The sequence below is a fragment of the Nomascus leucogenys genome, chromosome 20 (genome assembly GCF_006542625.1).
Source record: "Nomascus leucogenys isolate Asia chromosome 20, Asia_NLE_v1, whole genome shotgun sequence".
NCBI classification, from domain to species: domain Eukaryota; kingdom Metazoa; phylum Chordata; class Mammalia; order Primates; family Hylobatidae; genus Nomascus; species Nomascus leucogenys.
The window spans coordinates 76874389-76890951 of NC_044400.1; the positions used below are offsets into that span (position 1 = coordinate 76874389).

The 16563-nt window shown below is 54.4% G+C and overlaps 1 protein-coding gene across 2 annotated transcripts in view; it reads right to left on the reverse strand.

The window, feature by feature from the left end:
- The window catches only part of CRMP1 (collapsin response mediator protein 1), a 73149-nt gene extending 62189 nt beyond the window's left edge, over positions 1–10960 (reverse strand). The window contains exon 1 of one of the 2 annotated variants that reach the window (XM_030801464.1): positions 10454–10960. In XM_030801464.1, coding sequence (XP_030657324.1) covers positions 10454–10834 — 381 coding nt within the window. In that variant the 5' untranslated portion in view covers positions 10835–10960. Of the gene's footprint in view, positions 1–6124; positions 6509–10453 lie in introns of those variants that run through there. The other variant, XM_003258474.4, reaches the window with a different exon arrangement.
- Positions 10961–16563: the final 5603 nt, after the last annotated feature.

Here is a 16563-nt window from a genome sequence, read left to right on the forward strand (position 1 = left end):
CTGACTTTCTGCTTCTCTCCCACTGATTTAGAGCTTGATCATACAACTTGCTTTGGCCAGTACACTATCAGCAGATGTGAAATATGCTATATTTGAGTAGAAGTTCTTAAAGATATTTCAGGTTGCTGCCAATCTCTTGTGCTTTTCTTCTCCTTCAGCCCGGGTCTCAAAGTGAGGAGATGCAAAGAGCAGACTCACTACCGACCAGTAAACAGGGGCAAAGTTACAGCCAACCCACAGCCCTCATGTAGTATGAGCAAAAAATAAGTGTATATTGTTGAGACCTTGGGGTTGAGTGCTATGGAGCAAAGCTAATACACCATCCCACGGTAATAATAATAAGAGCTAATCCACATTGTATTTAATATGTGCAGGCACTATTTTAAGCATCTTACACATATTAAGTCATTTAATTCTATGGGGAAAAAATCTTAGGAAATATCATTCTGATTTCCAAACATAAATCTGTACAGATAAAATTGATGTATAGAAAGAATAAGTGACTTGTCCAATTACACAGCTAGTAAGTAAAACAGCCAGTATTCAAAGCCAGATAGTCTGAGTTCAGAATCCACATTCCTACAAGCTGCTTTCATAATAACAGCCTCTTACCTCAAGAACTTCCAGTGCCTTTCTATTAACCACAGAAGAAGATCAGAGTGGCCTAGAACTTGGAACTGAATTATCTAATCCAACTCTCCCTGTCAAGAAAAGGAATCTAAGGCCCAGGGAGAGAAAGTGACTTGCTCAACATCAAATAACCCATTCATATCTAAGACACACTTAGAACCCACGTGTTATTTCCATCCCCTTGGGTGCATTCTGCCTGATTTCCAAAGCTTTATAGAATCCCCCCATAGCCCCACCCACTCACATGTATTTCCAGTTCTGCATCCTCTGATTCACCTGTGTGAAATATTCCACCCACCTTGCATGCCCTTCCCTTCCCTCAACCAATCAAGTCCCTCAACACCTGGCTGATGTCATCCTCCAAATCCCAAGAAGCCATCTCTTGTTGCTTCTGCGAGGGCTGAGTCATCTCTTCTCTGAATTCCTCTGACACCTGTGCCCTGTTACGCAGCCTGCCTCCCTTCCTTCCTTCCTTCTTTCCTTCCTTCTTTCCTTCCTTCCTTCCTTCCTTCCTTCCTTCCTTCCTTCCTTTCCTTCTTCCTTCCTTCCTTCCTCCCTCCCTCCTTCCTGTCTTTCTTTCTCTTTCTTTCTTCTTTTTTTTTTTGAGAGAGTCTCGTTCTGTCGCCCAGGCTGAAGTGCAGTGGCATGATATCAGCTCACTGCAACCTCTGCCTCCCAGGTTCAAGCAATTTCTCCTGCCTCAGCCTCCCGAGTAGCTGTGATTACAGGTGCCCGCCACCATGCCTGGCTAATTTTTGTATTTTTAGTAGAGACAGGGTTTCACCATGTTGGCCAGGCTGGTCTCAAACTCTTGACCTTAAGTGATCCGCCCGCCTTGGCCTCCCAAAGTGCTGGGATTACAGGCACCCTTTAGTCTTTCTTAAGTTGTTTTATGTGCATGCACTTTGTCACTTAGATGGCAAGATAATTAAGGTCAGGGACACACACACACACACACACACGCTTGCCCACCACACCTGCTGGTTAGCTACCATTCTGAATTTTCATTTCCTCAAAGACACAGCCTGAGTTTTCAGAACAGAGCTATGACCCGTTAGGTATTTACTATGTGCCATGCACACTCATGTATGTTGTATTGTGTGTGCTCCATGTATTCAGTCTTGGCCATGTTCATTAGAAGAAATGGGCATTCAGGGTTAAGGTAGCATAGTTATGTCACTTTCACTTTTATGTCCCCTCTGAGACATTTTTAAGAATTTGATTTAAACAAAATAATGTTTTCCCTAAAAATGGTCCACTTCTCCCTCTCTGATCATGACCTTGACATCATGGAGGGTGTTTGCTTCTCTGCCCTGGATGACAGATGCTCAGAGTCAGTAGTGGATGACTAATCATGGACACTCCGGTGTTCTAATCACTGGCATATTTGTTCTGTCCTTCCTTGATCCTCAGTCCTGCTATTTGACTTCCATCTGATTTCACCATATGCATGACAAATCACTGTGGACATCTCAAATCCTTTGTGTAAAAAGGCAGGGAATCAACTGGGTATCCATAGATGGGCCGAATGTCACCCTTGGGAAAAAGCATAACAGGCCTCACACATTTTTTGCATACTTGCAAATTAGAGCAACTAATCCAGCCTGATGTGATTTTTACTTGATCTTTCTTTCCTGATCATCTTCACTGTTTAATCAAACACACACACACACCCACCCACACACAGACACATTTAAACACCAAAGACATACACTTACATTTACATACACACTGGCACTCACACACACAACTATGCACACACACACACGGGCAGTGGTTTTCCTAGCACACAGACCAGCCCATCTATCCTCCCTGCTTGAACATAAACTCTCCTTCCTCCACTGGCCAATGAAGAACCTTTACAAGCCTCCGAATCTCTCTGAGCCTCAGTTTACTCTTTGGGAAAGAGGGGTGATCTACCTAGGCTGCCTTTCTCACAGTACCGTGCATAGAACTAGGTAAGAGATAATGGCAATTGTGCCGAATGCTTGGACAAGAGCAAAAACACATGTGATCGGTACTCATGAAGCTTTATTTTTAATAATACTCCGTCATCCTCATGGTGGACACTCTTTGCTCCTCTCACAACTGAGCAGGCCTCCCCCCTTCGGTGGCTCTATTCAGAGCCAACAGCTTCTGCAGGGCTAGGAAGCCATGTGCCTTTGTTTGCTCAGAGCCACACCCAGGATGCTCTACTCATTGCAGTGGGCACAAGAAGCCGCTTCAGCTAAGTTAATCCCCAACTGTGCCATTCATTAAAAAAAAAAAGCCACGCATGAAAGAGAGCTTTATAAATATTTCAAACAGCCCTTGCGGGCAGGAGCTAAGTGTTTCTGCTTTTTTGCTCTTCCGTCTCTAACCGGCTACTATATTATCTCAGAAAATATGGAAAAAAGAGGAAGACACCACCATCATCGTCAACATGAGCAGAACGATCAGCCTCCTTGCCTTTGCCGATGCTGCGCCCCTGCCTGTGATGCCCCTTCACCTCCCCCACTCTAGCTCCCACCTCTCCAGTCTCTGAACTCATTGGCAAAGCTACACCCTTATCCCCACTGTGCAGATGAGACAGCTGAGGCTCAGAGGGGCACAGGATGACCCAGCAACAAGCAGGTGGGGACCTGGGGATGAAGCTGAGAGCTATGCCTGCTACTCCAGCACTTCTTCCCATGAACCACACTTGATCCTTTCTAAGCCCCCAGGTCTCTCCACAGGCCACACACCATGGCTGTCAGAAACATCTCAACTGCCTTCATGATTTGATTTAACTGTGCAGAGGTTGCCCTGGGAAGCAGAGGGTGGGCTCTCCGGAGGCCGTCTTTCCTTCAGTTTCTCCAGCATGCCAACTCCCTTGCTGCTGGGGTCCCACGGGCTCCACGAAGAACCCTGCTCTCCTCCTGTCCCCTCTGTCTCCCCTAGGACCAAGCTGAGTGTCCCTGCTGGGGTCTCCTCCGCCCCTCCATATGATACCCTTAACACTTCACTACCACTTCAGGCTGAAATGTCAGCCTTGGCTAAGCTCTAGAAGGGCCAGGGCAAATGCATTCACCTCCTTCCCACTCTTCCTGGCACCCAGCACTGTGCTTGGCATGGCAGTCATTTGACAAATTAATGCAAACCCACTAACAGCCAATGGGTTTGCATTAACTTGTCAAATGCCTACTATGAAACAGGTTAAGGTGCAGCCATTTGAAAAGCCACAGTGCTCACCCATTTGTTACATGGCATTTAAGGCAGGGATCTGGTTCCTATCACAACACGTGTATGTGTGTTATTAGCAAAAGGTACTCAGGAAGATGAAAGGTCCCACAGTGAAGCCCCATACAAGTGGATCCTCTCTGATTTGTTGAAGGTTTTGATTTGTTTAAAACCACAAACCCTTCTGGCTGATGTGGGCCAAATGAACACAAATGATCCTCATCAAGGCCCTCTTTCCCAGGAACTAAGCATAACTTACAGCCTCTCTCCTTCCCATGCTCATTGAAATCACCTTTAGAGGCTGCTGGAACCACCCATTTGATTTCTCTTTACACACAAGTTGACTAATTGTTTCACATGAAGAACTAAAGCAGCAAGACCTGTCAGCAGATCTGAAGCCCTTATCATGCATCTAGCACACTAAACGCTTTGGAGGGTCACCTAGGATGTTCAGGAGTCCTGTGAAGGGGCCTACATCGTACAGCAGAGCATTGAGGTTCAGAGAGGCATCAGACACCCAGCTCCATCAGCTGGAAAAGCGTAGGCATCTCCACTCCAGAGGGTGACAGCCAGTAGGCCCAGTGAGCACTTCAGCTTAGCAGACTGGGACTGCACACTTTCGGAGGCAGCATCCCACAGACCTGCCTTGCAGGCCATCCTATTAAGTTTCCACCTTGGAGACTGGGTACCTGAGAGCAGCAGAGACCTGCTGTGGGCACACAGCCTCAAATCCAGAGCTCCTGACTCCTGAGTCACTGCCTCACCCCTGACCCCATCACCTGCCTCAGTTCCCTTGGGAGGCAGGGTTAGAGGGTCCCAAGGCAGGGACTTGCTCAAATATCACCTGCCTTCTTCTCACATTGCCCAGGAGGAAGCAACCATATGTCTTCTAGTGATTCTCGACAAACTACAGTGTTTACGAATGGGCCACTTACACCTCTACGTCTCAGAGGGCAGAGCTGAGGGACAGAGAAGAGGTGGTGCCTACCCTCCGGATGGGGGCTTGGCAGAGGCCTGCTGGCAAGAGCGGAGGCTGGGCCCTGAAGAAATTTTCTAACTCAAGACTCAGCCCAGAGCCGGGGCGGATGCAGGACAGTGCAGGGGAGGCAGGGGGCCTGCGGTCTCTCTTGACCTTCCTGTGGCAGAGGCCTTCACCCTGTGCTCCAGCCTCAGGGAGCTTTACGTGGGTAATGCCAGCCACAAAGCCTTGCTGCCACGATTTAAAGAAACAGGCCTGCAATACACAGGACAGGCCACTGGCAGGTGAGTGGAAGTGTCAATCCCTCCACCTACCTAAGGCTGCCCTCTGGCAGGTGCCCTGTGACTGTCCAGGAGCCTGAATTTTGCATAAATGAGCAGGCTGGGTCTCCCTCCAGTAGTCAAACCTCAGGAGTCACCCTGGAGGATTCCACCACGCCCAGAATCCCGCCTCCCGGCCCCGGGCTGCTCCTGCATACAGGGGCTCCAGTGGTCCGCATGGCTCAGGAACAGTCAGGCTCCACGCTGATGCCAGGCAGGACCTGGGGCGGAGGGCCAGCTCCTGACCGCTGCGCCCTCAGCTCCCCACCCCGAGACAAAGCGTAAAGACGGGGGTTCCTTTGTTTCCGGCCACACCCAGGGACGCAGCCCGGCTGTTCGGCCTCCACCACCGTCCCCACCCTCTCGCGGCCCAGCGTCGGCAGCATTAACCCTTCCCGGGCCGCAGCCGCCAGCGTCGCCCCATTAGGTTATTTTTAGCTGCGGGGAGGGATGGACCGAGCTTCCATCATGGCGCTGTCCCTAGGTCCGGACTTCCACTCCATCAGTAAAGGCGGGGAGTGGGGGGCGCTGGTTGATCTTTTTCCCTCCTCTGGCTGGGGAGGTACCGGGCTGTGGGGTGCATGGGCCGGACGGTGCGGGGGCCGAGAGAAAGAGGCTCAGCTTGCCCTCCCACCCCCGCGGGAGGCCTGCGGGAAGGGGGTTCGGGCCCCCGCCCCTCCCTCTTTTGTTCGGCTCCGCATCCTCCCTGTCCACGCCATCCTCTGGCACATCCCGTGGGGGGAGGGGGTGGCAAGCCCGCGGGGAGAGGGACTCCCGGCTCCAGCCCCGCCCCGCCATGCGGGGCTCCCCCACCCCCATTGTCCCCAGAGGCTGGGGGAGGGGGCTGAAATCCCGAGACCGGCCCCGCCCCACCCGCGGCGACGCAGGAGGCCTCGGGGGCCGCCCCTGCCGGCGCCCAGTGGATCTGGACCCTGCCGGACGCCCACTCCCAGCCCACAAAGGCCAGCGCGGGGCGGCGGGGGCGGGGGCCGCTTACCGTGATGTGCGGGATGCTCTTCTTGCCCTGGTACGACATGGCCCCCTCTGGCGCCCTCGGCCCGGCCGCTGACCTGCGGAGCTGTCTGACTCAGTCCGGCGCTCTCGGCCCCGCTCCCGGCGGGCGCGCTGACAAAGGCCCGGGAGGGATAGAGAGAGGGACGGAGGCTCGGCGCCCGTGGATGCCCACGCGCGGCTGCCCCGGCTGCTCGGCCCGCCCGCCGCCTTTCCGGCTGCCAGCACCGCCCGGCTCGGCGAGGAGGGCGGGAGAAGGAGGAGGGAGAGGCGAGGGCGGGAGGAGGGGGCTGCAGACAGCTCCTCCCGGCGGCGCGGAGCGAAGCCCGATTCGCCCCTCTCGGCTCGAACCAGGAAGCGCTTCCCTTCGGATCTCCCACTCCGCCCCCCGCCCCCCACCCGCCCAGCCCCGCCGACCCCCGCCCTGCGCACACGCCCTTGGCGGGCCCTGGCCTCGCTCTCGCGATCCAGAGAGTCTGGTTTTCAGGGCTACTTTAAAAGAAAAAGACGGCGCGGTCAGGGCCCGCGGGCGGCGCCACAGGTGTGCGGCCGCATGTCTGGAGGCCTCCCCGGTACATCTGCGGGGGTGTGGGCGGAGGGAGTGTGGGACAGGGGCCAAGGATCAGCCCAAGCTGCTGGGAACGTTCTTGGCCCTCCAGGATCGCACCCAAGGACCGCTCCCTTCTTGCCTCTCCTTCTATAGCCTCCGTTTATCCTTCCCGAGTGCCTCTCCCTGAATGCACCAAGCACTTTTTCCATCTCGGACCCCAAGCCTTTATTCACGCCGTACCCTCTCCCTGAATAGTCTACCCCAGACAAAAGGCTGCCCACTCCCCTGGACCCATCTCCAATGCCTTCCTCACCACGAAGCCTCTCCCTGCCACCCTCTCCATCCTCGCATTGAACCAGCCCTCCCTGGGGGCCTCTAAGGTGGAGCCCCCTAACTGGCAGGGGGAACAGCAGGGACAGAAGGGTATGGCCTTAATTAATGCTGACCTGTTCTACTCCAACAGCAGCTCCCTGGCCACACAGCAGCCTGACATTGGGGCCAACAGGGCACCCCACAGAATTGCCTCCAAGACAGCAGGTGTTTGGAGGGCTGGGCCACTGGCACCAAGGTCTCCACAGCCCGGGGACAAGCTGGGAGTCAGGAGGAGGACTAGGGTGCTCCTGCCTCACAGCAGTGTGGACACCAGCCCCAGAATCCATGATCCAGATGTTGCTCCAGAGGGAGGTGGGCAGGAAGCCAGGTCACAGCTTGACAAGGTTCATAACAGCAGAGGGGAAAAGATGAAAGATGGAGGAAAAGGGGGAGCCCCAGCAAGCCCCCACCTCACTGGACAGGTGCCCCAAGTTCCCAGGCAGAATAAAACACCAACCTTATCCACCACTTCGTTGTTCATTTTCTGCATGCGAAATCCAACCCCACAGGTCCTATGAAATGATTCATCTTTTCTGCTTTCAAGTTGCCATCCAGAGCGAGGGTGGCCTAGGCTTGGTACAGCTCCCCCAGCACCGTGGTTGGGGGCTGGGGCCCTGACCTCCACCACCCCAGAGGCCAGTCCCCTAATCCAGGGCAGGAGGCCATAGACACCTGGGCCTTAAAATAGAGGTGAGGTTTTAGCTTCACAGAGAAGCCAGCTCAGTATCCCAGGAACACTAGGCATAATTTTCCCATTTTACAGACAGGAAATTGAGGCTTACAGAGGTAAAATGATGTACCCCGCGTGCAAAACATATTAGCTGCAGCAAAGCAGCACGGAGATGCCAGGTTCCCCTACACTCTGTTTACAACTCATTTCCCTCCACGCATTCATGCATCCCTGGCTCTCAGCGGGGCCTAAAATCCTTGTCAATGACCGGAAATTGCAGGTGGGGACACTGTGCCTCCCCAAGTCCTACACTCCCTTCCTTGGAGTTGTTAAGTCCTAGGTTCCACGTACCAGGGCGTTCCCTGGGGTCAGTGTGGAAATCTGAGCAGAAAGCCCCCAGAGCAAGGGACAAGACCACGTGCGTATCAGGGGGAGGAGCATCCGCCCGCCACTGGCCAAACAGATCGCTGCTCCCAAGCAGATTTCGCCGGTACAAAGCGCCGCAGCCGCTCAGCCTCCGGCAGCGGCAATCGTTGCGCCTGCGCCGCAGAAACCCCTCCTGCAGCACAGGGAGAAGCCTGGTGGGCGGGGGGGAAGGGCCGGGGCACCCGTTGCAAAGCCCTGGAGTGGTGAGGCCCGCCCCGGAACTCGAGCCCGCTGTAACCCAAGCCTCAAGGCCGCTCTGCCCGCAGAAAGTAAAACCCTCCCTCCGTGGAGATCGCGAGCCCCTGAGTTCCACAGTCGCGAAGCTCGAGTGCTTTCGGAGCCCCGGGCGCGCCAGAGGCGCTGCCTTTTGTCCGGTCCCTGAGAAGCCATGGAGAAAGGCAGAGGGGACCACAGGGAGAAGAGGAAGGAGTAGCGGAGAGGAACGGGAGAGGTGAAGCGACCAGCGTCCCCAAGCGTCAGGGCGCAGCTGCGGGGCTGGCCCACGCTGCGCCCTGGGGAAGATGCTGGCGTTGGTGACATTGACCGCAGCTCCAGAGGAACTCTCCTTGGGACAGCTACGGGCCGTGCACAAAGCGCCCTCGCCTCCCTGGTACTCTACCACGCTTTGAGGAAGGCCGGGAGAAGACGGCCACCCCCATCTGACAGATGGAGAAGCTGAGGCTCAAGAGAGCAAAGCGCCTTGGCTGGAAACCCGGACTCCCTGGTGCTGGTCCGGCTTCTCGGCCCGCGGCCCAGAAGCCTCCCCATCGGGCTCGGGAGTTTGGATCCCAAGAGAGGTCGGACTACCAGGGAAGGTAGTGGACAGGGGGAGATAAAGAAGGGGTGGGGGAAGAGGAGGCTGGACTCTCGCACCGTCTCCCTTTCTGACCACCCCACCACCACACACACACACACCCTTGCTGTTGGACCTCTCCCTTGCGAGGCTCCGGCTTCAGGACCACGGAGAGCTCTGGAGCTACAGAAAGCCCGCCCTCGAAGGGATGGGGCCCGAAGAGGCCCACACCGTGTCTACCAGTCCCCTGCTCCTATTCCTCCAGGAAGCCCTCCCAGATACCTGCCCCGATCAAGCTCTGCTTCCCTCCAGGCTCACTCTGGGTCACTCATAGCATTTAAGAGGGGAAGGTTTAATTAAAATGATAATGATTGTAATAAAAGTCAACAACAAACATTTATTGAATGCTCACTACCGACCGGCATTATCTGATTTAATTCTCACAATGAATCCGGCGCTCACTCTAGCCTGGGAACTTCTGGAGGGTGGGGCCAGGTTGCTGAGCCAGGGACCTAGCGCCTACCCTGGGCCTGGCACCTAGCAGTGCTCCGGCATCCAGGTCTGGACCAATTCGAAAGCTCCCCAGCCCTCGGATGCTCCAACTTCCGTTTTTCTGGCGCCTGACCCTGGCTCTCGTCGGTCCGTCCAAAGGCTACGTCGTCCATCCGCCCTTCTTTCCCCAGTTCCCTGGTGACCCCCAGCTCAAGAGAGAATACCCACAGGGCCCAAGCCCTAGCGTTCCCTCTCCCTGATCCTCCCGGCCCCATGCTAAGGTCTGGGAGGCTAGAGACCCCAGTTCAAATCCCGGCTCTACCTCCACCTTGCTCTGTGAAGCAGGCACATCGGTGTGTGCTGTGGAGCTCAGGAGTGCCCCTTGAATCTATTGGCGCTTGAGGGTAGGGGTTTACGGCTCCAACTGCCCCACGAACTAAATCCTTAACCAAATCCTTCCCCCCAGCAAGCATGAGGGGAGCGGTCGGAAAAAAGCTCCTTCCAGCTTTAAGCTGTGTGGCCGCAGGCGACTCGCGGAACCTCTCCCGGGGCCCGGCACACAGTAGGTGCTCTATAATTACTACCGAGTGAGTGGATGGATGAATGGACCAACGCGGAACGGAGCTCCAGTTCTTTTCACAAAACAGAATGAGGGGCCTGGGTTAGCTTCATCCCAGAGGTTCCTTCGCGTTTTAAGTGTCCATGCGGTGGCTTTAGCCAACTTCCCCTCTCAGAGAACCTCGCTCTCCCTTTCTGCAGAAGAGGAGCCGGGACCGGATCCGGGAGATCCCTTCCGAGTCTCACGGACCACGCCGGCCAGCCCCCACCGAGTCGCCCCAGCTCTGGGAACCTCTTGCATGATGAGGTGGGGGAGGGGCCGCGCCGTGGCTCTCCCCAGCTTGGCGGCCGCTGCCCCAACACCGGGGCCGGGGCATGGCCCTCGGGCGCCCCATGCCCTGGGTCCTCCCGGGGCCCGCCCCCCTCGTCCGGCCCGCGCGCGCCCCGAGGGTACCTGGCCATTGTCCCGGCCGAGGGGCAGGTCGCGGGGCGCGGGGCAGCGGATGCGCAGCGTCGACGGCCGCTCGTCGCGCTCTCCGGGCGAGCTGACCGCAGAGCCCGAGGGCTCGCTCACGTCGCTGGCCGTGTCCTCGCTGCCTCCCGGCCCTGGCAGGCCGACCGCGTCGGGCCGGCCAGCGCAGCGCGGCGTGCGCGCCGAGCCGCGGCGGCCCACGCTGTAGGCGTCGAAGTCGATGGTCTTGTTCTCGTAGGCGCCCTCCACCGCGGCGAACATGCCGCCGTACTTCTGGCGCGGGGTCTGCGCCGCGCTGCCCGGCCGCGCCAGGTACACGGGCAGGTCGTCCTCCGTGTTCCACGCGCGCCGCCGGTCCGCCATACCCGTCCAAGGCCGGCCACCCACCGCGCTCCCGCCTGCCTGCCCACCCGCGGCCCTGGCCACCGCCGTGCGCCGCGCTCCGCGCCTCGGTGCGGGCCTGCGGCGGCCCTGGCGCGACTGCGGCCCGGGGAGGGGAGAGGCGGGGCGGGGCGCGCGCCGGGGCGGGGCCGGGGCGGGGCCTCCGGGCGGCTGCGGGCTAGCCGCGCGGACAGCTACAAAGGACCGGGAGGCGGGGATCGCGGCTGGGGCGGGGAGGGACTGTGACGCGCCCGAGCCGCAGCGCGGAGGGCGGGCCGCGGCACCGCAGTGCCCTCGCCGCACTCCCCACTCTCCGCCCCTAGGCGGAGCGCAGGGCGCGAGGAGAGCGCGGGGCAGGGGCTGTGTGCGTATACTCGTGCGCCCACACGCTCTGGAGGCACACGCGGGTTCATACCTGCACAGCAATTACGCCAAACACAAGAGAGATGCACAGATATGCTGGCACACACACGAGAGTCAATCACACATGCTCTCCGGAGATACATAGGGGCTCGATCGTGCACACCATACTCAATGTTGCACACACATACACATATATGCTTGTGCACATCCCGAGTTCATTACAAACACACAACAGAAATCCTCATTGTCTCACAACCCCACTCACACACGGTATCACACCCAGATTAATTGCACAACTGGAGAGGCACATACGTTGGACACACCGTTCATTCCATCAGTATTATTTTGCTGAGCGCCCACTAGTGCCTAGCACTGTTGCAGGAGCTGGGAACAGAGCCATGGACAAAATAGACCAAGGGCCTGCCCTCCAGGAGCTGACCTGCTAAGGAGGGGAATTGGATACGAAAGCACCCATATGGTGGACTAAGAGGTGGTAAGGGCCAGGAAAGGTGGTGCAGCAGCCAAGAGGGACATGCTAGGGGCACACTCCGACAGACACATAAGAGAAGCATATTCTTGCATGAGAACCAGTGACACACACATACACGTGCACGCCAATGACACCACACAACGCACCAATATCAAAGGCAAGCTCAGGGCGATTCCACACATGTGCATCATAAACTGGCAACAGGACGCCCACACACAAGTCCACACCAGGAATAAAGAAAGTCAAAATCTTAAATGAAAACGCTCCAGAGAAAGACACACAGAGACAGAGATGACCACACACACACAGCTGGCAGTCAACCAGACAGACAGATATTCCCTCATTGGAGGGGCACAGTCCACCTTTGTTGCTCCTGGAGCTTGCAGTCTGGGCGTTCTGGGGTTCCTCTGTTGCGGAGGTCGCTCTGCTGGGGCTCTCCTCTAAGGCCAGACACCACCTGCCTCCTATAGACACCTTCCCTTATTTCTCCACGATTATCAGGCAGAGGATCCTGCAAGTCCCTGGGGACCCTGCAGTCCCAGCTGCACTTCCTGGAGAGGCAGAATCGCCAGCTGCCGACCCCCTCCTCGAGCCAGTCTAGACAACCAAAGTCAGGACTGGGTGGGGACTGCAGAGGGGAGCATCAGTGCTTCTTGCAATGTCCCCCCACTCACAGCCTTCCATGCTGGGAGCTGTCCCTTCAACCCCGGGCCCTGCCAGCTGCAAGCCAGAGCTCCCGCAGTGTGGCCAAGCTCCAAGAATACCAGACAGACAGATGGATTCATGTTCTTGTTTTATGACTCTTGGGCCCCATGGACTTAGGATCCCGGGGCCATCAGATCCGTGGCCTCAGCTGACACCTCCCTGAATCTACTGTCTTTCAACCCTGCAACAAGGGGTCTGTGCAGCAGGTAGGTATTGTTACCTGCCCCCTCTTGGAAGAGGAAACAGGAGGGGAGATGTGAAATGGCTCCCTCAGGGCCTCAACCTCAAGGAGGTTCAGCCATGCCTAGAGCGTGGGCTCATCCACCCGGTGGGCATTTAGCAAGTTCTTTTTCTATGCTTGAGAGAGAGGCTAGTGTGGGGACACAGATGAGTATTTCTAAGTCTCTGCCTTCAACAAGTGTATAGTCTAATGGGGGAGAGAGTGTTGAATGTGAGAACAGAAAGTTCCACACACAGCCTCCATCTGCCTTCCACCCACCACAGCTGCATCCTGGCTCCTCTCTCCTTGTGTCCCTGGGTCCGCTGTGCAGATTTGCCAGAGACACTCCTCTTGAGGCCCGTCAGCCTGCAGGCTATCTTGCAAGTGTTTTCGATTTTTCAATGAAAATTTTTCTCTGTCCTGTGAAATGCTATTCCCAGCCCGTTCCAGGAAAGAACAATTCATGCTGAAGACCACGTAGAAACTTCTAAAACCTCTCAAATGTTCAGGGTGACATAACCCAGAGAAATATCAGAAAACTCAAGAACCTGAGTTAGGCAAACTTTGGAGGCCAGGCCTCCTACTGCATGCTTGAATCTGCTCTCAATATCTTGAGGACACAGTCTCTCAGGCTTTGCTGGCCCTTCCGTCCTCTTCAAATCTCTCTCACTCTGACCTCTGCTTCTGTTCTCTGATCTCCTTTTCTCAGACTCCAACTCTCCTGCCTCTCTCTCACTTAAAAGGACTCTTGTGATGACACTGACTCCACCAGGTGACCCAGGATCATCTCCACATCTTAAGATCCTTAAGCACAGCCACAGAGTCCCATTTGCCACGTGGAGTAACATGGGCAGTAGTTCTAGGGATTCAGGTGTGGGCATCTTTGAACATCATTATTCTGCCCACCACAGTCCCATATGTAATCTTACTGCTTTTAAAGAAAACCCTTTCCATTGTGAGAAAGGGCTGGGCAGTTGCCAAGACTAGAAGGAGTGACACGAGGAAGGAGCTGAGAAAGGGCTGTCTTTATGCAGAAGCAGGAAAGGATCTTCATAGCTTCTGCTTATAGAAAGTTTACTACATGCCCGGACCATTGTAAGCGCCTAACAGATAGTAACTCTTTCATGCCTCGCAGCAACCTTGAAATTACCATTTTAGCCTCATTTTACAGATGAGAAAACTGAGGTTCAGAGACATAAATAACCTGTCCAGGGTCACAGCTGGCAAGTAAGACTTCGAGGTTTAAACAGAGTAGTCTGGTGCCAGAGTCCACATCGAAACAACTACCCTTTCCTCTCCCCACGAGCCTGACTGAGGTGGTCCCACTGGGAGATAGGAGATAAAGGGGCCTGGTTTAGTCAGAAGAGTCTAGGTGGTTGAGTTAGAATCCTGCTTTCTATGCAGTCTTGGGCAACTAATCATTCAATATTCACCTAACACACCTTTGTGGCGCCCACTGCGTGTCACTGACTTTATATCACTTCCTCTCACTCTTTTCTCCCCGTGCAGAGGAGGGGATTGGACCCTTCTGAAACTGCATGCTGTGCATAAGGGTACTTGCACACACAGTTCATTTCCGTGCATCATGCTCTGCCTCATACACTGCTGGCTCCCTCAGGCAGCCCCACATGGCGAACCAGGCCACCTCCATCTTCAGGCTGGAGCGCTGAGGATGACAAACCTTAAGCCCATTGCTCAAGTGAACCACCGGGAAGTGACTAACCTGGGATTTCAGCTCAGGTTTGTCTGAGTTTTTTCCACACCATCTCATCTCAAGGTCAGTAACCCAAGCGTGCAACAGAGAAATGGAAGTAGGAAACAAAACCCAAGAAATGCACCCTCCAGTTTGCAGGGCAACAGAGAGGAGCAATATCTGCCAGGGACCAACAGAGGCAGCAGGGGAAGCCTGACCCCATCCCGACGACAGCTGTGACCTCCCCCATCCCCCAACCCATCCTCCAAGTGCTCCCAGTCCTCCTGGGAAGGAGTTCTTATAGGTGAATTACAGCACTACATTTGGTGAAGGACAAACCTTGAGCTCATCCTCTCAGACACGAAACCTTCTTCCTGGGTGATGGCAGAGAACAGAAAGGGACATGTCAGATGGGAGAGGACAAGAGGCCTGTTCAGGTCCAATGTGGATTTTGTTTTGGCAAACCAAAAAAAAAAACAAAAATTCATTGCAAAAAGAATGTTTTCAAAAAATGAAGGAAAGGGGATTGTAGTTTATCATCAGGGATATAGTAATGGATTATTGTCCTCATCTCAGATATAAGAAAAGATGTTCAGAGAAGTTAAACAAGCTGTTTGGTTATATGGCCAGCAAGTGATAGAGATGCAGTTCAAATCCAGGCTCATTTGATTTTTAAATGTCTGCTTTTTTCTGTGGCCTCCAAATTCGTACATATGGGACTATGGTGGGCAGAATAATGATGCTCAAAGATGCCCACACCTGAATCCCTAGAATACTGCCCATGTAACTCCACATGGCAAATGGGACTCTGTGGCTGTACTTAAGGATCTTAAGATGTGGAGATGATCCTGGATCACCTGGTGGAGTCAGTGTCATCACAAGAGTCCTTTTAAGTGAGAGAGAGGCAGGAGAGTCGGAGTCTGAGAAAAGGAGATCAGAGAACAGAAGCAGAGGTCAGAGTGAGAGAGATTTGAAGAGGAAGGAAGGGGCCACAAGCCAAAGAATGTGGGCAACTCTAGGAGCCAGAAAAGGCAAGGAAATACTTTCTTCCTGGGGCCTTCAGAAGGAAGGCAGCGCTGCCAACATCTTGGTTGTAGCCCAGGGACTCTGACTTTCAGAACTACAAGATAATGAATGTGAGTTGTTCTAAGGCAATGGGTTCATGGTCATCTGTCAAAGCAGCAATCAGAAATCACTACAGATATATAATGGATTATAAAGGAAATCATTTAATTATTTGTGCAAAGTGGATTTGAGTATCAAGAAAAGCATTTATTCCCCACCAAAAATCAAGGGAGTCCTAGCTCCTTTGCCTTTTTGTGTTACGTCAGGGTCGACAACACTTTGTAACAAACCATCAATAAATAAAACATTCAAAAGGGAAAAAAAACCCTTTAATTGTGAAAAAGCATACATTTTAATGTACAAAATTACACAAATTATACATTTAACTAACATAGAAAAATACATCTCAGTAACAAGAGAAAATGCCGGCCTATTTTACACAAATGGAGCGATCATTACAAATCCTGAAAACCCAGAGGGAGGGTTGAGCCCGACCCACAACCGGTCGGGAATCCAGTGAACATCTCCACGGACTGATGGTTTCACTGCAGGCGGGCCCCGGAGGACAGCTGCCCCAGGAACCAAGGCAGGTCCTGCTGAAGAGCTTCCGGAGGGGAGGTGTACGGTCCTGTCGCTGGACCACTCCCATGTGAACCAAGGCGGCTCACTCCGGGGAGGGGCAGGACTTGGCCTGCCAAAATTCTCAGCCTTGAGTTTATGAATGAGGGTGCATAGGAGACCTTGTAGATTCATGCAACCGCAAGGTGTACAGTTATTGTGCATTTGGGATTCAGCAGGAAAGTACACAGTTTCTAAACTGATGTCTGTGCTTCACAGCTTTCATGTGATTTCTGCCCAGGATTCAACCTGGAAGAACTAAGGAGCCCACAGAGGTTCTATCTAAGTGAACTTGCCAGCCTTGCTTATCGCTCTGCCAATGACACTCACGCCTCTTCCCTGCCTTACCTGCAAAAGCTGGTTGTGCAAACCCGAACTGTGGAAGAGATCATCTTATTCCCCCAACTCAGGTTGGTAGGATAGGCCCCAGCCTCCCACCAAAATGTGTTTGTGCAGAGCCCATTTTCAAAGGGGTGAGGGAAGGCTCCCAACATCCGCCGACATGCTGAGTGCTTTAAGAAACGTGCTATTTCTTTAATCTTCACACCTTACCCACT